The following is a 16,262-nucleotide window of genomic DNA, read 5'->3' on the forward strand; positions in this document are numbered from 1 at the left end:
GGTAGATAGACGTGAGCAAATTATTTAGTAATGTTATTTTTATTGTAAATCACAGCGTTGTTACCAAAAACCATGTGACGTAGACTAAGATTTTATAAATCTTGGTCTCTCTAGATATATAAATCTTGAATCCTATCAGTATAAAAAATGATCAATACTTATCATATATACCGAAACGCTCGCCGCTCAGTGACTATTACAGCCGGTCGTCAACTCAGAGCGGTACATCGCTTTAACAAATATCATTTATTCGTCGTCTTGAATATTCTTGCGCTTATAATTTTTATAATATATATATATATATTGTTATATTTGTGCTCTAAATAATACAACAAATCTCCTTATATGGATATCCTGCTAACATTGATCCTTAAGTTCTTTAAGTGATTTTATTTATTTATTAACATCAGTAGTATTTTTATGTGTAATTGTTGTTGATTTTGTTATTTTAGGTTCTCCATCTGTAATAAAGTTTACAACTGTTATTTTAACATGATTTATTAAATCACTATTAATTATTTCCAACATATTATTAGGTACGTATCGTATATATGCACCAAAATAATAAAAAATCTTACCATCAGCGCTTGTTCTTTCTATAACTTCCTCGACTGTGGTGCCATTGGGATATATGGTAGTTTTCGTCTCTTTCTCCGGGTTTGTTTTGGGAGGAACAAATAGAAAATATATTAAATTTTGTGTATTATTTCCATTTATAAGTTTTTTCCAGAAATCATCATCGGCTTTAAACCAAAACATTGAATTTTCTGTAGTATTCTCGGTATTTGGCGTTGGAGTGCTGGAAAGTGCTAAAAAAGAAATTAAATAGCATTTAATTTATAAAGTGTAAAGGTTACATAAAAGATTGTTTGTTGTTTCAGTGCTAAGCAAAGATCTTCTCTCACATAAAGAAGTTTTTACAAATATTTAACTATACTGTTTCACTTCAGGTAGGATGAAAATGCATTGATTAAAATATAATTTCATTCGACACATACAAGTGTACTGCCAATGTTTTCAAGACAAATAAAGACACATCAAAACTCAATGTTGCTTATATAGCTTATATATAGCTAGTTAGCTAGCTCATACGCCTTATTCAGCTCAGATCTGTTTATTCTCTAACACCAAATCAATACTATCATATAAGAAATCTAATTTAGATATAAAATAACTTACAACTAGCTACATCGTGGCTCTCGTTATTTATTTCCAAATGAGAAGCATCGCTTCTATTTATTTTAGGTTCTTGTACACTTTTTAAGGTATGAGATTCATTTAAAATTGGCGTCGAAGTTGTATTTATTAATATTTCTGTGAAGTTTTTACCATTGTTAACCGGTTCGTCGGCTGTAGTTGAGCTGTTTAATAAAACATTATGTCCAATTACATTTTGATTTTCAATTCGTGATATTTTCTCAGTATCATTTTGTGGTTGATTTTGTTGGATATTTACAACAGTTTTATCAATAGTTTCGGTAACATTAACCGACGTGGGACTTTCTTCAATTGTTTCTTTTAGGGTTGTGTTCAATGTCGTTTTATGAAGAGTTGATGGACTTGTTTTTGTTTTCTGTATTGTTGATGGATCACTCGCTGTTTTGTCACCTATTTTGTTGATAACAGTCTCGTTAAAATGACTTTCAGGCAATTTTGGTATTTTTTTGTCTTTAATAAATATTGGATTAGTTACAACCGGTAACGTTATAGACGTTTTAGTATCGGAAATAGTACTATTGCCTCTATTTTGTCCTCCGTTCGATTGAAGATTATGAATCGTAATTGGTTTGATAGTTGGATTTTGTGAAACTGGTGTTTGTGGTTTGGAAAACGCAATTGGTCTGCCTTCAACATGTTTCATTACATCTTGAGATTTGACCATCAAATAGTTTGGATACTTTTCAAGTATTCCATCGATTTGATCAATATGTTCTATTCTTCCATCGGGATGTATAACAGTATAACGTTTCAATGGTTGCTCAGATTTATAAATATCCTGTATACGTCTTGAATTGTTAATAATGTTTTTTAAAAACATGTTTTCTAAAATATCATAAAAGACACACATAAATATACGTTGTATAATGTATTAGCTAATAAGAAAAATATATAGGAGTCAATAAAGTACTCCTAATTACTAACCTTGGGGTGTATTTGAAAACTGTTGAGTGTTTATTCTATAAGGCAAAGCTTGTTTTAATTTATAAAGTGATTCTGCTGACGGATTTTGAAAGCTTGCTGTTGGATATTGATTTGGCTGATGGAGCGGTTGTGAAGGTGGTTTGGGATATTTTGAGTCAACAAGAATATTTTTATACGAGTTATTTATCAGCGAAGGATTTTGTTCATTTTGTGTTCTAGATATTTGTTTACCTACTGATGATTGTATGTATTCAGGAGAAACTCCTTGTAGTTCTAATGTTATTTCATCATTTGATTTGATTGGCGGTCTATTTACTCTTCCAGTTGAAGGTCTTGAGAACTCAAGTGGAACAATTTGCTTTATATTTGTTTCACTTCGAAATGTTTCTTTATTTAATTCTCTAATCGGTGGCGTTCCCAAGTATGTAGAACGAACGTCTTGTTTCTTTAGCACGTCATTTTCTATGTTTGGAGTTATTTTATTAATTTCTAGTAATTGCGTTTTTGGTAGTGAAGGAGAATTCTGTTGCACTCCCAAACCGATTCGTTTTCCATGTATTAAAGCTTCATTTATAGTTCTCACTGGTAATAATTGTTGCTCCATTACTTTTTGTGGTACATTTCGGTAGTTTATTTCGGATGGATTGTTATGAAAGTTATATGGTAAGTTGGAATTTATATAATGATTTCTTTGATCATTGTATTGCGCACTCCTTTGATTTTGATAATTACCATTAATAGCAGGATACAAACAAGCTAAAATATAAAACGATCAGAATTATTTATTTAAACTACAGTTTAGAAAGTCTTTATTAATTTAGTAATTAATTATAAAAATTAAAATATGAATTTTCTTTTATATAATCTGTTTCCTCGTCTAAGTTTTTCTAATCACCCGACCGACCGATAATTGTTATAAATGGAACAAATTATTATTTCATTAAAGTACAAACCTCCGCACTTGAAATATAACACAACACAAAACACGTATAAAATCTTCATTTTCGTTGGAGAATCCATACAGTTCTAAAGGCTTCAAAGAGGTGCCTTTTATTATAAATACGAGTGAAACAAATAATACCGAAAAGCTGTTCATACATCTCTTTTGTTTAACGAAGCATTTCATTACCTGAATTTTCAATGTTTGCACAAACGTAAATTGAAATCAACATTGCGTCAAATACTATGAATGATGTTTTAGGTACAAAAAGAGCGAAACGAAATCGTTTCGTACCCGTATTTATATATAAGTATGTCACAGTCTATTCTCTTGGTCAGTCATACTTATTGACACAAGAACAAAAGTACATACTTTCGACTAATGATACAGAAAAAATTAAAGTAACAGCCTGTAAACGTCCCACTGCTGAGCCTAAGGCCTCCTCTCTCTTTCGAAAAGAAGATTAAGGATAGATAGACAAGGTTGCTTTACTTTTATTTCTGTAGATGAATTTACCGCCTTAGCACCTTTCACGACTCTAGGGCACACAAGTATATGGGATCCTATTGATAATAAAAATCTGACCTAGTACAAATCGAACTCGTAGCTAGGTGGACAAAGTTGCTATTCCAATGTATATAATAGACCTCGAAGATGTCCTTTTTTACCTATCTAAATATTTTTGTGAGGTTATATTAGTCTAAAATAGGAAAACAATATACAGTATAAACTATATCGGCTTTTCGATCAAGTGAAAATAAAAGCTTTAGTCCCTTTTAACTTTTACTCATATTAAAAGTACAAAATTAGTATATATATAGCCTTCAATACTTAAGGCTTATTATGCATTTGTAGTAATAATAAGGCTCACCGTATAGGATTATATAAATAATAAGAGAGCTTGAAGTTAGTGGTCGTTAATGTTTATAATTGTATATGATTATTACATGTATGTTTTATTCATTGATAAAAAAGTATAACTAACACGGTTCCTGCCAGTTCCTCTCTGCAGAATTTACAGCAGGAGTATACTTAATTAAAATATATTTTTGTTTGATTTTGAGTACCTTTGGCTAATTTTGTCAGTCTAAAATAGCGTTCACCGGAACACAGAACTGAATTTGGGGCTATGAACAAAAACACATTTAAGTACTAGTGGTTGGTCAATATGTGTTAGGTATAAAAAGTAGCCTTTGTTCTGCCTTTGGGTTTAAGCTTGCATCATAAAAAATAAAATCAACTCAAAGTAAATACAAATGGATTTTATTTATTAACATTTCAGTAATAGCTTAAGATGACAGATATTTAGTGCTTTGGGTGTTATGGGTAGGTACCACCCACACATCATATATTCTAACGGCAAGCCGCAATATTTAGTACTGTTGTGTCCCGGTTTGAAAGGTTAAAATTCATTACGGCGCTAATGTAGACGGACAGTGGCGACCACTTACAATCAATTAGCCCGTCCAGCCATGTTATACAAAATTCAGGTAATTTTGAAAACTAACATACAGTGATACGATATTCCAATGCGTATATTAAATCAATAATGGTAATCAATGTCACATATCACCTTCTGCCGTTTAACCGTCGTGTTCTGCGGTGAGTTTAACTTCGTTCTTACGAAATTCCTCATATGAAAAGCTTTGTATATTTTACACTAAATTTAAACTGTATTTCAGAAACAATTTCTGTATGTCTACATGTTTTGCATATTTTCAGAAATTACCAACAACCGCACAACATTGTACCAATTGTTTGGACAAGTTTAGTTAATAACAGAAATTAGCTTTTATTATGTTTGATGTAGACTGTCGCTATACTTATGATAATTAAAATCAAATTATTTCAAGTAATGTGTACACAGACTTCCAATATTGTTTTAATTGTCATGTAAATTGTGATACCGATAGCAAATAAACGCGAAGTTTTTCAAAAATATATTTAACAAAACAATGTTTTGATTAGTATCTAATTTCATTACAAAGAATACCGCTGACCGAATATCGGCCTACCCTTAAAAACTACCCAAATACGACGATGCCACGACGACCATGACGATCTCACAGAATGAGGCTCTGGTCTTCCACGTCCCAAAGACAAGTCCGTCTTATCCCGGGCGTCGCATTTTGAACGCCTCTAGAAAACTGGTTGCAGCCATTGTTGCGCTTAAGACGAGGATGCCCATGAGTACTTATATATTAAATTTATTACTGTATTACACATTGTAGTTACCGTATAATATAATTTACGTATTTAAATGTCTTTAATTTGTATATGTCTTACGTCAGTCATACGTAATTACGCGGGATGTTTTAATATTTCAATTGTTTTGTTACAATTAATTTGGCAACTTTATGCAATCGATATTCGATATTTATGTAAATACGAAGACAATTCAGTTCAGTATAATCATTATATAAAAAGAAACTCGAAATTAACCGCAAGACACTAGCGTAAAATAATTATACAATTTAAAGGACACTTGTGAGAAAATGACGTGTCATCGTAAGTCAACATTTCACGAGTGAGATACGAAGTTAATTTACGGCAAATTTTGACAACCGACTCGCAGTGATACGCCATTTTGATGTCACATATAGCATTCTCACATTTCACGCTCGTTTTCTGCAGTAAGATTCGAGTTTCTTGTTACAGAATACCTCTACAGTACCATTATGTCCTCTGTTAGCCAATTCTCTCATCTTTTGTTTCCAAACCACCAAATGAAAAAAATAGAGCTTAAATGTCCATAATTTAAATAAATTGGAAACAGGCAAATTTATAATTATATGTTAAACACAAATTTTCAAATTTGGAAAACATGGAAATTCATAATTATTTATGTTTAACTCAAATTTGGAAACACGCGCATCCATGATGATGAATGGCTTACTCAGATTTTCAATGTTTATTACGGCCTAATCGACTATGATCAATAGACGTCGCCATTGACCGATCACGATGAAAATTGACAAATGGTTTTTTATGAGTTTCAGTTGGGCTACCTGTTGCCTACTTACTTAGGCATGGATTATTTTACCAATGTCACGTGCGATGGAAAAGATACGGATAAAACAGATCGGTCGAGACTAAATTACGGGCTTGTTTCATACAAGTACTTACATTCTTCGGAAAATTGGCACATATATATTGTTTTCATGAAGAGAAATATATATATAATATGTAATATATATAATAATATAAGTTGTCACCACTGCCCATAGACATTGGCGCTGTTAGAAATATTAACCATCCCTTATTCCACCAATGCACCACCAACCTTGGGAACTAAAATGTTATGTCCCTCATACCTGTAGTTACATTGGCTCACTTACCCTTCAAACCGGAACACAACAATATAGTATTGTATCATAAGCTGCTTGGCGGCAGAATATCTGATGAGTGGGTGGTACCTACCCAGACGGATTTGCACAAAGCCCTACCACCAAGTAGTGGGTGGTACCTACCCAAGTATATTTATACCCTCCGCTTTTATTGTATAAATCTTGATCTCTAGATAATTTTAGTACCTATATACTACTTTATTGTAATGCTGCGGGCTACAACTAGTATCTATAATATAATTATGTATAAAACAAAAAAAACATTAATTTAATTAATTGTCATGACAAAACGTCAACTTAAAATGACAAACTGACAAATTTACTTAGTTTTTAATTATATAATTCACTCAACACAATTCTTTATATAAGGTTTTTGTTGTGGACACATGACCTACATTATTTCGACTCTACGACTTGGTTTAAATATTTTGTAATAAAATAGTGTATACCCTCGCGTAAGATTAAAAACATCGGAAATGTTATGTTTTATCAATTATATTTAATTAATATGTTGGATAGAATCGTAACGCAAGTCCAACTCCTAAAACATTAGACCTTTGACTCTAACTAAAATTACATATGACTCTCTACGACTTTTAACCAAAAAATGGAACCTTGGATATTTCGGTAGTTGGTTGGCTAGATATCGGTATTCACATAGTCCAGACAAGCTTGGCAAACTGGCAAGCAAGCTGGAGCTAGAGGGAAATAGACATCTCGGCAGATCACCTAGCCGTTGGTATTTGTCTTACTGATCTCACTGTAGCAAATGCCCTGAAACGATACTTAGACCAAATAAAATAGAAACAGTCCACATTTCCGAGGACACGACTTTCAGCGATAAAGATTTATTGGAAAGAAATTTGTGTCTTTTCAAGGTTTCGTAATAGTTAATTTAAAGTGATATATTTTCGGAGTTATTATCAACTGTTGGTTGCTAGTATTAATAGAAAATATACGTGATTCATACCCATTCCGAGTTGGTTTTGTGTGTTTTTAGGGCGATAGATACTTTAATCTTTTAATTGTCTATTTTATATTTATTTTTTAAGGAGGCATCTTTTTCACATACAAGACTTTACTTTATAACGATATACGCTTTAGCCTTAAATATGAGAAAAATGTTTACGCATCGCCTTGGCTTACTTTTATTTCGACGAATATAATTTCGATCAAAGTCACGTGTGGTTCTACAAGGTTCTAGACAATGTAATATTTACTCCTCGCCGATTTGTAATAAATATATAATATAACAAATGTACTTGTAAGATCATATCTAAAACGAATATTTTACCTTTCGTATGCAACAAAATAGTTATAGGTTTTTTTTTATCTATTATATTTTTGTATTTTATTGTTAAAGAGTGGCCGTTGCGTAAGTCATTGAAATAATTTAAAATTAAATAAATAAAATTATATGGAGTAAAATAAATCATAACATGGTTTCATTCATACAATAATTTTCATCATCCTCCTGCCCTTATCCCAATTTTATTTTGGGGTCGGCGCAGCATGTCTTCTCCTTCCATACTTCTCTGTCTGACGTCATCTCACAAGTAACATTCTTTCCAGTCATATCGTCTTTCACACAATCCATCCATTGTTTCTTTGGTCGTCCCCTTCTCTATATACATCCAAGTCCATGTTTAAGTCTATTTTCGTATTACCTATAATAATATATGATAATGATATCGTTGTGACCGATTTCAGTCATGGCGACTAATCTTAATCTTAATCCGATACGACTGGAAATGGCTTTACGTGCTCTCCGGCGCACGCGATTGTATACACTACCAACAGAATCCGGGCTGTAACTGAAAATTTTTCGATAGAAAAATCCAATATTTTTTTAACGGCACGACTTTGGGTTTGAATCCAGAACTTCGGGATCTGCGGCTTCATATCTAGCGACGAGACAGACAAGGCGGTCGGATAACAATAACAACGAATTATACTCTACAGTCACACACAAAGGCAAATAAATATGATGTGGAGAGGGGGAACGTGACGGTACGAGAAAGCGACATGCCGCGTACCGTCACGGCATACAACTTGAACTAACCCTCGAGCCGCAAGATATTTCATATCAAAATGAATACGATAAATCCTTACTGTTTATTAAAGAAATAATGCAAATGTTAAAACAAAATATGTCTTAAGTAATGTTGACATAATACTATAAATTATATGTATATAACATGTATCAATAATTATACATGACAAGAAAAGAAATACTTCAAAACGGATATCCATCTTGTCCAAAGGAAAAATCTACAGAAAATTTCTGAACGATAGGTTGCGAAGCTATTTGTAGGCAAAATTGATTACGCCTTATATCTCGTTTTCCTCACTGGATCAAAATTGAAATAGGAAATGAGCCCTGGACGCTGTTTAAGGTATATTTCAACAGTTTGCTTCAAGAAAAACTTCAATAATGTAAATAAGATATTACAGGAGTCAAAGTAAAATTAAATCTATTGGTTTTCATGTTAAGTTTAATTATTTAATCTGTCTTTAACTAATTATAGGTATTTTCAATCATGACAATTATGTGATTTTTATTCAAATAGACTTATTAAATATAATCTATTTAATATTATTTGATGTCCACACCAAATGACGATGAATGATGAACTATCTATACCTACCTTTTGGACAATATACATATATACATAAATAAAAGGTTAAATAAAAGAGTCGAAAAAACACAGTTAACGTTAATAACAATTAACAGGGCCGGATCTACCATATGGCTTTTTGGGCTTCAGCCCAGGGCCCCGTGAATTCAAGGGTGCCCCAGCTAAGTTAAGTCAAAGTCAAAATAGACAATAATGCGAAATAATCCATAATTTTATTAAATTAAACAGATCGTATGGTTTACAGCCCTGCGAGTCCAGTAATTAATCAAACCCATTCAATTAATTTAATTCAAGTCTACGTTCAGATATGTCTTAGGTCCCCTAAACTTACGGTCCGGTCCTGACAATTAAAATTCATATTGTACTAACGTTAATAACTTATTTATCTTCTAAATTAATGGAATTTCTCTTATAAAAGTCAACGAAATTCGCGATTTAGGTGTTACAATTGATAAAAAACTGACATTTGTGTCCCATGTAGACCATATAACTAAAAAATCTTTTCAAATGCTAGGGTTTTTAAGACGCAATACAAAGATGTTTAAAAATCCCCACACCAAAATTACATTGTTTAACGCATTAGTACGCAGTCGGTTAGAATATGCTTCATCGATATGGAATCCAACTTATAGTATACACAGTCAGCGCATCGAACGAGTCCAGCGAGCGTTTACTCGTTACTTAGCTTTTCATTCTCATAAAATATCATTCAGATGCCCGTACGAACAACGTTTAATTCATTTTGGCATGAAGAACCTGCATGCTCGACGTTCAATTCATGATTTAATCATTATGTTCAATATCATAAATGGCAACATTGATAGCAACATTGATAGCAGCCATCTACTATCAGCTTTCTATTTCAGTACCTAATAAAATTCCTCGTCAACGCATTACTAAAATTTTTTACCATCCAAGAGTTCGTACAAATCTAGGTGCGCATTCTCCACTTGTTAGGATGTGCAACTTATACAACTTCTTAAATAAAGAGATAACAGATTTGGACATGTTTCATGATTCATTTTCAAAATTCAAACATACTCTGCATAAATATTACTCTCTAAAATTGTAACTGTTTCACTTTTAATTTTATGTGTAGTTGTTTACATAACTTTATATATATATAATGTTGTTTTTTTTTTTAGTAGTAATTTAATTTAGATTAAGGTGTTATTGTTGTTATAAAACTTCTCAGACAATGTTGTGAATACCTGTAATTGGTGTACATATGAAGACCTGATACTTTTGACTGTATATTTAATATAAATGTTGCATATGTGTACTGTTGGTGTTCCTAAATAAAATAAATAGTGCCCCCTTGAATCCACGGGGCCCTGGGCTGAAGCCCAAAAAGCCATATGGTAGATCCGGCCCTGATTCTAATACACTTTATAAATTTTATTTATTTTTTTAAAGTGCCGTGCCATCTATCGTAAAACCAAATAACTATTACAATAATATATATTTATTACCAAAATTACAATCAAGTTTTGAGCATCAAACACAGATGGCGTTAGTTGTACGAATTCAAAGTATATCATATAAATTTAAGTATAAAAATCGTAACTCGTGCGAAAATGTGATAATTTGTAGTCCAACATCCACCAATCACTTAGAATTGTAACTAACTCGCGAAATGACGTGTTTGACGACCACTGCCGTGCTGTTATCAGTTTTAGTTAATTTGTCCTCAGGTAAGTTTGTAGGTAGTATACTACCTAATATTTTATTGTAAACACTTATTATTATTAGAAATGATATCTCTATTAGGTAGTTTAAAAATGTATTTATAATGTTTTGTTAAGAAAGATTACTATTTTGTTGCGTAGGATCTATCTCGTATTTTTTTCATTTTCATGTTTCATTCTAAGTTCTAGAAGTATTTATTATCCTTAATATAAATAATATATTTAAAGTGAAAAGTAAGTGATAAACAAAAATGAAAACCAAAAAAATTTTTTTGTTTTTCATTTTTTCATAATACTATACATATATACTATCTACAAACTTAAACATATACAATATATGTCTAAATTTGTAGGTATAACTATTTAAAATGTTGTTAAGCAAATCTGGTCCAGGCTCCCAAAATTTCATGAATACTCCTGGGTTGTCCAACTATTACCTGTTGGTAGATTGTCATAGATTGTCTAATGAAGACAATTAACTATTAAGTGTTGGTAGACTGACAATGTATCAAATTAATATAGTTTTCACACAGTCCTATACCGAATTTACTTCTACCGGAAGTAGGACTTTGTGCAATGCAGATGTAAACTACTCATTCAGCAATTATTCTACTTTATTCCATACATATTACTGTGATTCTTTAGAGTGTGTTACATTGACTCAGTGTAATTCCAAGTACAAGGGACGTATCTTCGATCCTATTTTTGTGCTCCTGGCAATGACAGTATCAAAATTAAAATCAAAATATTCTTTACTCAAGTAGGCTCATAAAAGCGTTTTTGAATCGTCATGTCAGGGTAGAGTTAAATGTAAAACTATCACCGGTTCGGAAAGTAGTTTCTACCGAGAAGATCCGGCAAGCAACTGAGTATTTGCTGTTTTCGCCCATTTTAATTACAGACTATGTCAGTAAAGTATTAAACTTATATATCCTGCCCAGAAATCAACGAATACTAGGTCCATGCTTTTTTACCTATAATATAATCTTGTATTGAATAATATGTCTTATATATCAATGTTTTTGACATGGACTTCAAATTTTTTAATAGGCCATGTTAAAAATAACTGTGGAATCTTATTATAGAAACGAATACCGTGTCCCAGGAAGGATATACTAACTTTGCGAAGTCAGAAACGAGGTGTAATTAGTTCTTCAGTAATGATGATAACTAACTGGCACATATCTGTAGCTTCATTAAAATAATCTTATACAATATCATACTATCTTACGCTATGGGTAAATTTTTCTTAAATATTATTGGGAAACCCAATTTATTAATTCATCGAAGACAATCACGTTTTTTTTTTTTATTTTTAAGAATTGTTTTATTAGCTTATAGAATAAAATTGCGATCCAAGCACTAATATAAAGTAGGGTATGACAATCTATTTTGAATACAATCATTATATTAATAAATTGTCTTGTCTCTTATCGATGACATAATATGTCTTTATTTATTTACGAATATATGCGAATTTGTCCGATATTATGTTAACAAATATAATATCGGACAAATCGTAAAACAAAATCCTCCCGCCGCGTCGGTTTGTCTGTCTAAACGCGATAAAATTAACGATGGGATTTTAAGACGGATTACACCAATGGACAGAGTATTCCATAAGGATGATTTAGATGACATATTTATTAAGTATTTTGTAAATTGACTGACGATGGTTGTTGGAAATGTGGGACAAAAATATAACGCTAGCATGCGCCAAGTAAATCAATAGACTTGCATTATACAAATGCGTGAAATCATAAGTTATTTACCCATATTAAAGTGAAAACATTGAAATATTAACGAATAACAATTTATCACAAATCTTTTTTGACAACTGAATAAAAAATTGTTGCAACAATGCATCATTAGAGGCCTTCGCATAATTAATCTTGTACACACGTAAATTTTAGTCATACCCCGCCGCTGACCATTATTTATCGCGTGGTCACTCGTGTATTCTATCCTGTATTTTTTTTTTTCTTAAACGGTGTATCGTTTGTGGTATTTCCCTAATACATGTTGTATGATGGGTTTTTACAAATAGCATTTGATCGACCGGTGAATTATTTCCGATCAAAATAAGTGTCTTTTATTAGGAAATATAGTCCAGCCAAATCAAATATATTTTGTATTACCTATTTTTATATTAAATTTAAAATCTAGGTAAATAAAATTTATCTAAGTTTAAAGTTTAATAAATCATTATTTGTAATAATTAGGCGGACTGGAAAATGGGCTATTTTCTAATACGTGGTCACCACCTCTCATAGACAATGGCGCTGTGAGAAATATTATCCATTCTTTATAAATACATTGCGCGGACAACATTAAGAACTGAGTTACTTCGCTTGTGTTTGTATTCACACTTACATAAAGGCCTGTACAAAGCTGTACCACTAGTTTAATGTCAAGTAGGCTCATAGAAGAATAAAAGGCTAACATCTGTGTGGAATATTGATTCTACCGATTAACCGGTCAGTGATGATGATGACGATGACGATAACTATAATGATTATGATGACGATTTCGGTGATGATCATGATGACGATGATTATTGCGATGGCGATGATGCTAATGACGACGATTTCGATGATGATCTAGGTAACGGTGATGATGACGATGAAGATGATGATTATGATGACGCTTTTGATGATAATAATGATGCTGATGATGATTACGACGATTTCTTGCTAACCATTATCTACAAAGACTAGCTATTTGCACTGGATATATAATACTAGTCAAACAGCGCTTGAGGGCCTTCAATTATGACCTAGGATACTAACAACTCCTCCACCTTGCTAATGAAACTACACATAATACCTTTTTTATTGAAAACTTCAAAGTTAATGTTTTATTTATTTTTAGATCATGTTCAATAAATGCAATGTTGTTGATTAATTAATGTTAAAAAATATATATTACGCTTTGTGAAGAATATCTGAATTTTTCAAATTTTCAAAATAAAAGTTCAAATTGAAACGTCCAATCGTCGGCTAAGATTCACGTGTTCTAATCAGTGACATTAAATTTCTTGATTTTAAATAAGGCTTATCTTGTTACAGGGACACTTTCATGCGGCATCAACGAGATAATAGATGAATGTCCTTTAGATTGCGCTTACGACCATTGTCCCAAGCACGAGTTCCAGGATAGAACACCATGTCCTAAACCTGAAGTTTGTCCACCACCAGTTTGCAAGTGTGGCTTCAACTATCGTAGAGCTGAAAACGGCACGTGCATACCCACTACAGAATGTCGTAAGTAACAACCACAACCTAAAAACATGATTAAACAAGGTTATAATATCTATTTCAATTGTCCTGTTTTCATTAAAATTGTTCTTTGTATATCAACGTTATTATAATCATACGGGTTGAGTTTCAAATTTATTTAGACGAAGCGAAAATTAATTAATCTTACAAAATTAGTCGGACAAAGTAGCTTTTTTTTCGGCTGAGTCTTAGAACTAAGTCTTCCTACTGGTGACGCTATACGGGGAACTGAAATAATATATTATATCACTGTATCTGTATCAGCTGTGCCCGCGACTTAGTGCGCGTTTGAAATTTTTTTTATTTACATATGCATTTCGTAAAAAGCGGTTATTTTAATATTACAAACAGACACTCCAATTTTATTATATGTAAAATAGATTGGAACGAAGTTCTTTTACGCGGCTTAGTCGCGAAACCGTCGCGTAAGGAAAAGCGTTGTTTCTTTATAGTATACGGCTTAAACACTTAATTTTTGAGTTAAATATTAAATGTTTCTGTGTGTGTGTTTCGTTGTTTCTTTTGATACATAATATACAGACAAAGAAACTTCGACAACTGTCTTTTAAAATATGTATATGTATGTATACATACTAAAGCTACTATGTAGTTCTTTTTAATTTACTCAAAATTTGAAAACCCGATCAATTTGGTCAAATTGAGAGTTACAATATAAAGAATGTTAGATCATATTAATATTAAATATTTTTACTAAATTTTTGACCGCTTGCTCTTTTCAGCTCCATTTGAGTGTTCCCGCGTCAATGAAGAGTTCAATCCGTGCCCTTTCTATTGTCCTTCTGACAATTGTGACGACGCATCACCTTCTGGGGAATGCCCTTTTTTCCTGCTCATTGTCATAAATTGCAGCCCCTCTTGCAAATGTATCAGAAATTACTGGAGGAAAGATGGAGTTTGTGTCCCTTATACGGAGTGCCGTAAGTACTTATATGTTAAGACCTCGGAAAACAAGTAAATCCATTAGTCATGCGCTTAAACTCCTACCGGTCGTGTCGGAATTCCTATCCCATGACCTTAAAACAGTAGGGGAAGGAATAAAGTGTGCACTTGTCTTTGAAAGAGCCGAGTTTGCCCAATGGTTAGAACGCGTACATCTTAACCGATGCAGGTTTCCTCACGGTGTTTTCCTTCACCGTCGAGCACGAGATGAATTGTAAACTCAAATTAAGCACATAAAAATTCAGTAGTGCTTACTTGGGTTTGTTACCGCAATTAACGAGTAAGCTTCACCTGTTCCAACCACTGGGCCATCTCAATTTGAGCTTTACCTAAATATACTCTTTATAAACCTACACGGAAGCATCATCAGGAAATTGAATCGTTCGATAAAATCTGCTACTCGCCAACCCGCATTGGATCAGCGTGCCCATAAACCTTCTACATAAAATGGGACCTGAGCCCAGCAGTAGGACATTTACAGGCAGACAGGCAGGGATTACTTGACAAGCCTAATATGAAATTCATGATATATTTTTCTCTATTCCACAGCCAACATCATTAGCGCCAACGTCCAAGACCAAGCCGTATTAGACGAAACGTCAACGGCGCAAGGATTTGATTACGTCACATCGGAATAATACCTAATTATAAAGTATATATTGTATTGTCTACCAAAGATTGTCGCTATATATATAGAACCATGATCACGCCGCTTCGGCCTATCTGCACGCGGCTAACTCATAAACTACCGAACGGAATTCTTAATAAATTATCCAACTAAACTTTTCGCGTGACTTTCGGTGAAAACCATATGAAAATCCGTTCGGTAGCTTTGGCAGTGGGACTTTGTTATGTAATATGTAGGTAATGATAAGTATTTTCTATGCTTCCTACCGTAACTATATAATAGCGTACGTTAAGCGAGAAAATCATAATAAAATACATAAAAAGCACATTTGTTTTCTTTTTTTAATATAAAATCATAATGATTTTTTTATATATCTTACAGCGCAAGTAACGCTTTAATTGACTTTATTATTATATTTTTTAAAATAAATATTTTTTATGACTAATGTAGGCGGGTGTAATAATCGCCCCCTGGTAGGTGGTAACCACAGCCGATAGACATTGACGCCATAATTTTTTTAACCATTACATTACACCACCAATGCGTTACCAACATTGGGAACTAAAACGTCTTGTCCCTTGTGCCTGTAGTAACACTGGCTCAATCACCCTTCAAATCATAACACACACAATTATAAGTA

The 16,262-nt window shown here is 32.6% G+C and overlaps 2 protein-coding genes across 2 annotated transcripts; one reads left to right on the forward strand and one right to left on the reverse strand.

Annotated features, from left to right (window-relative positions):
* Positions 1-294: 294 nt before the first annotated feature.
* On the reverse strand, positions 295-5,409 carry LOC113393372 (uncharacterized). Its single transcript, XM_026630219.2, has 5 exons — positions 5,405-5,409; positions 2,143-2,260; positions 1,180-2,043; positions 579-809; positions 295-461 (listed from the first exon to the last, which is right to left on the reverse strand). The coding sequence occupies exons 3-5, from the start codon at positions 2,036-2,038 to the stop codon at positions 394-396; spliced, it is 1,158 nt and encodes a 385-aa protein (XP_026486004.2). The 5' UTR covers positions 2,039-2,043; positions 2,143-2,260; positions 5,405-5,409; the 3' UTR covers positions 295-393.
* Positions 5,410-10,659: 5,250 nt separating this feature from the next.
* Positions 10,660-15,928, forward strand: LOC113393188 (inducible metalloproteinase inhibitor protein-like). The gene is made up of 4 exons (XM_026629937.2): positions 10,660-10,762; positions 13,825-14,019; positions 14,775-14,972; positions 15,544-15,928. Exons 1-4 carry the CDS (start codon positions 10,705-10,707, stop codon positions 15,630-15,632), a joined length of 540 nt encoding a protein of 179 aa, XP_026485722.2. The 5' UTR covers positions 10,660-10,704; the 3' UTR covers positions 15,633-15,928.
* The last annotated feature ends 334 nt before the right edge of the window (positions 15,929-16,262 follow it).

The sequence above is a fragment of the Vanessa tameamea genome, chromosome 6 (genome assembly GCF_037043105.1).
Source record: "Vanessa tameamea isolate UH-Manoa-2023 chromosome 6, ilVanTame1 primary haplotype, whole genome shotgun sequence".
NCBI classification, from domain to species: Eukaryota; Metazoa; Arthropoda; class Insecta; order Lepidoptera; family Nymphalidae; genus Vanessa; species Vanessa tameamea.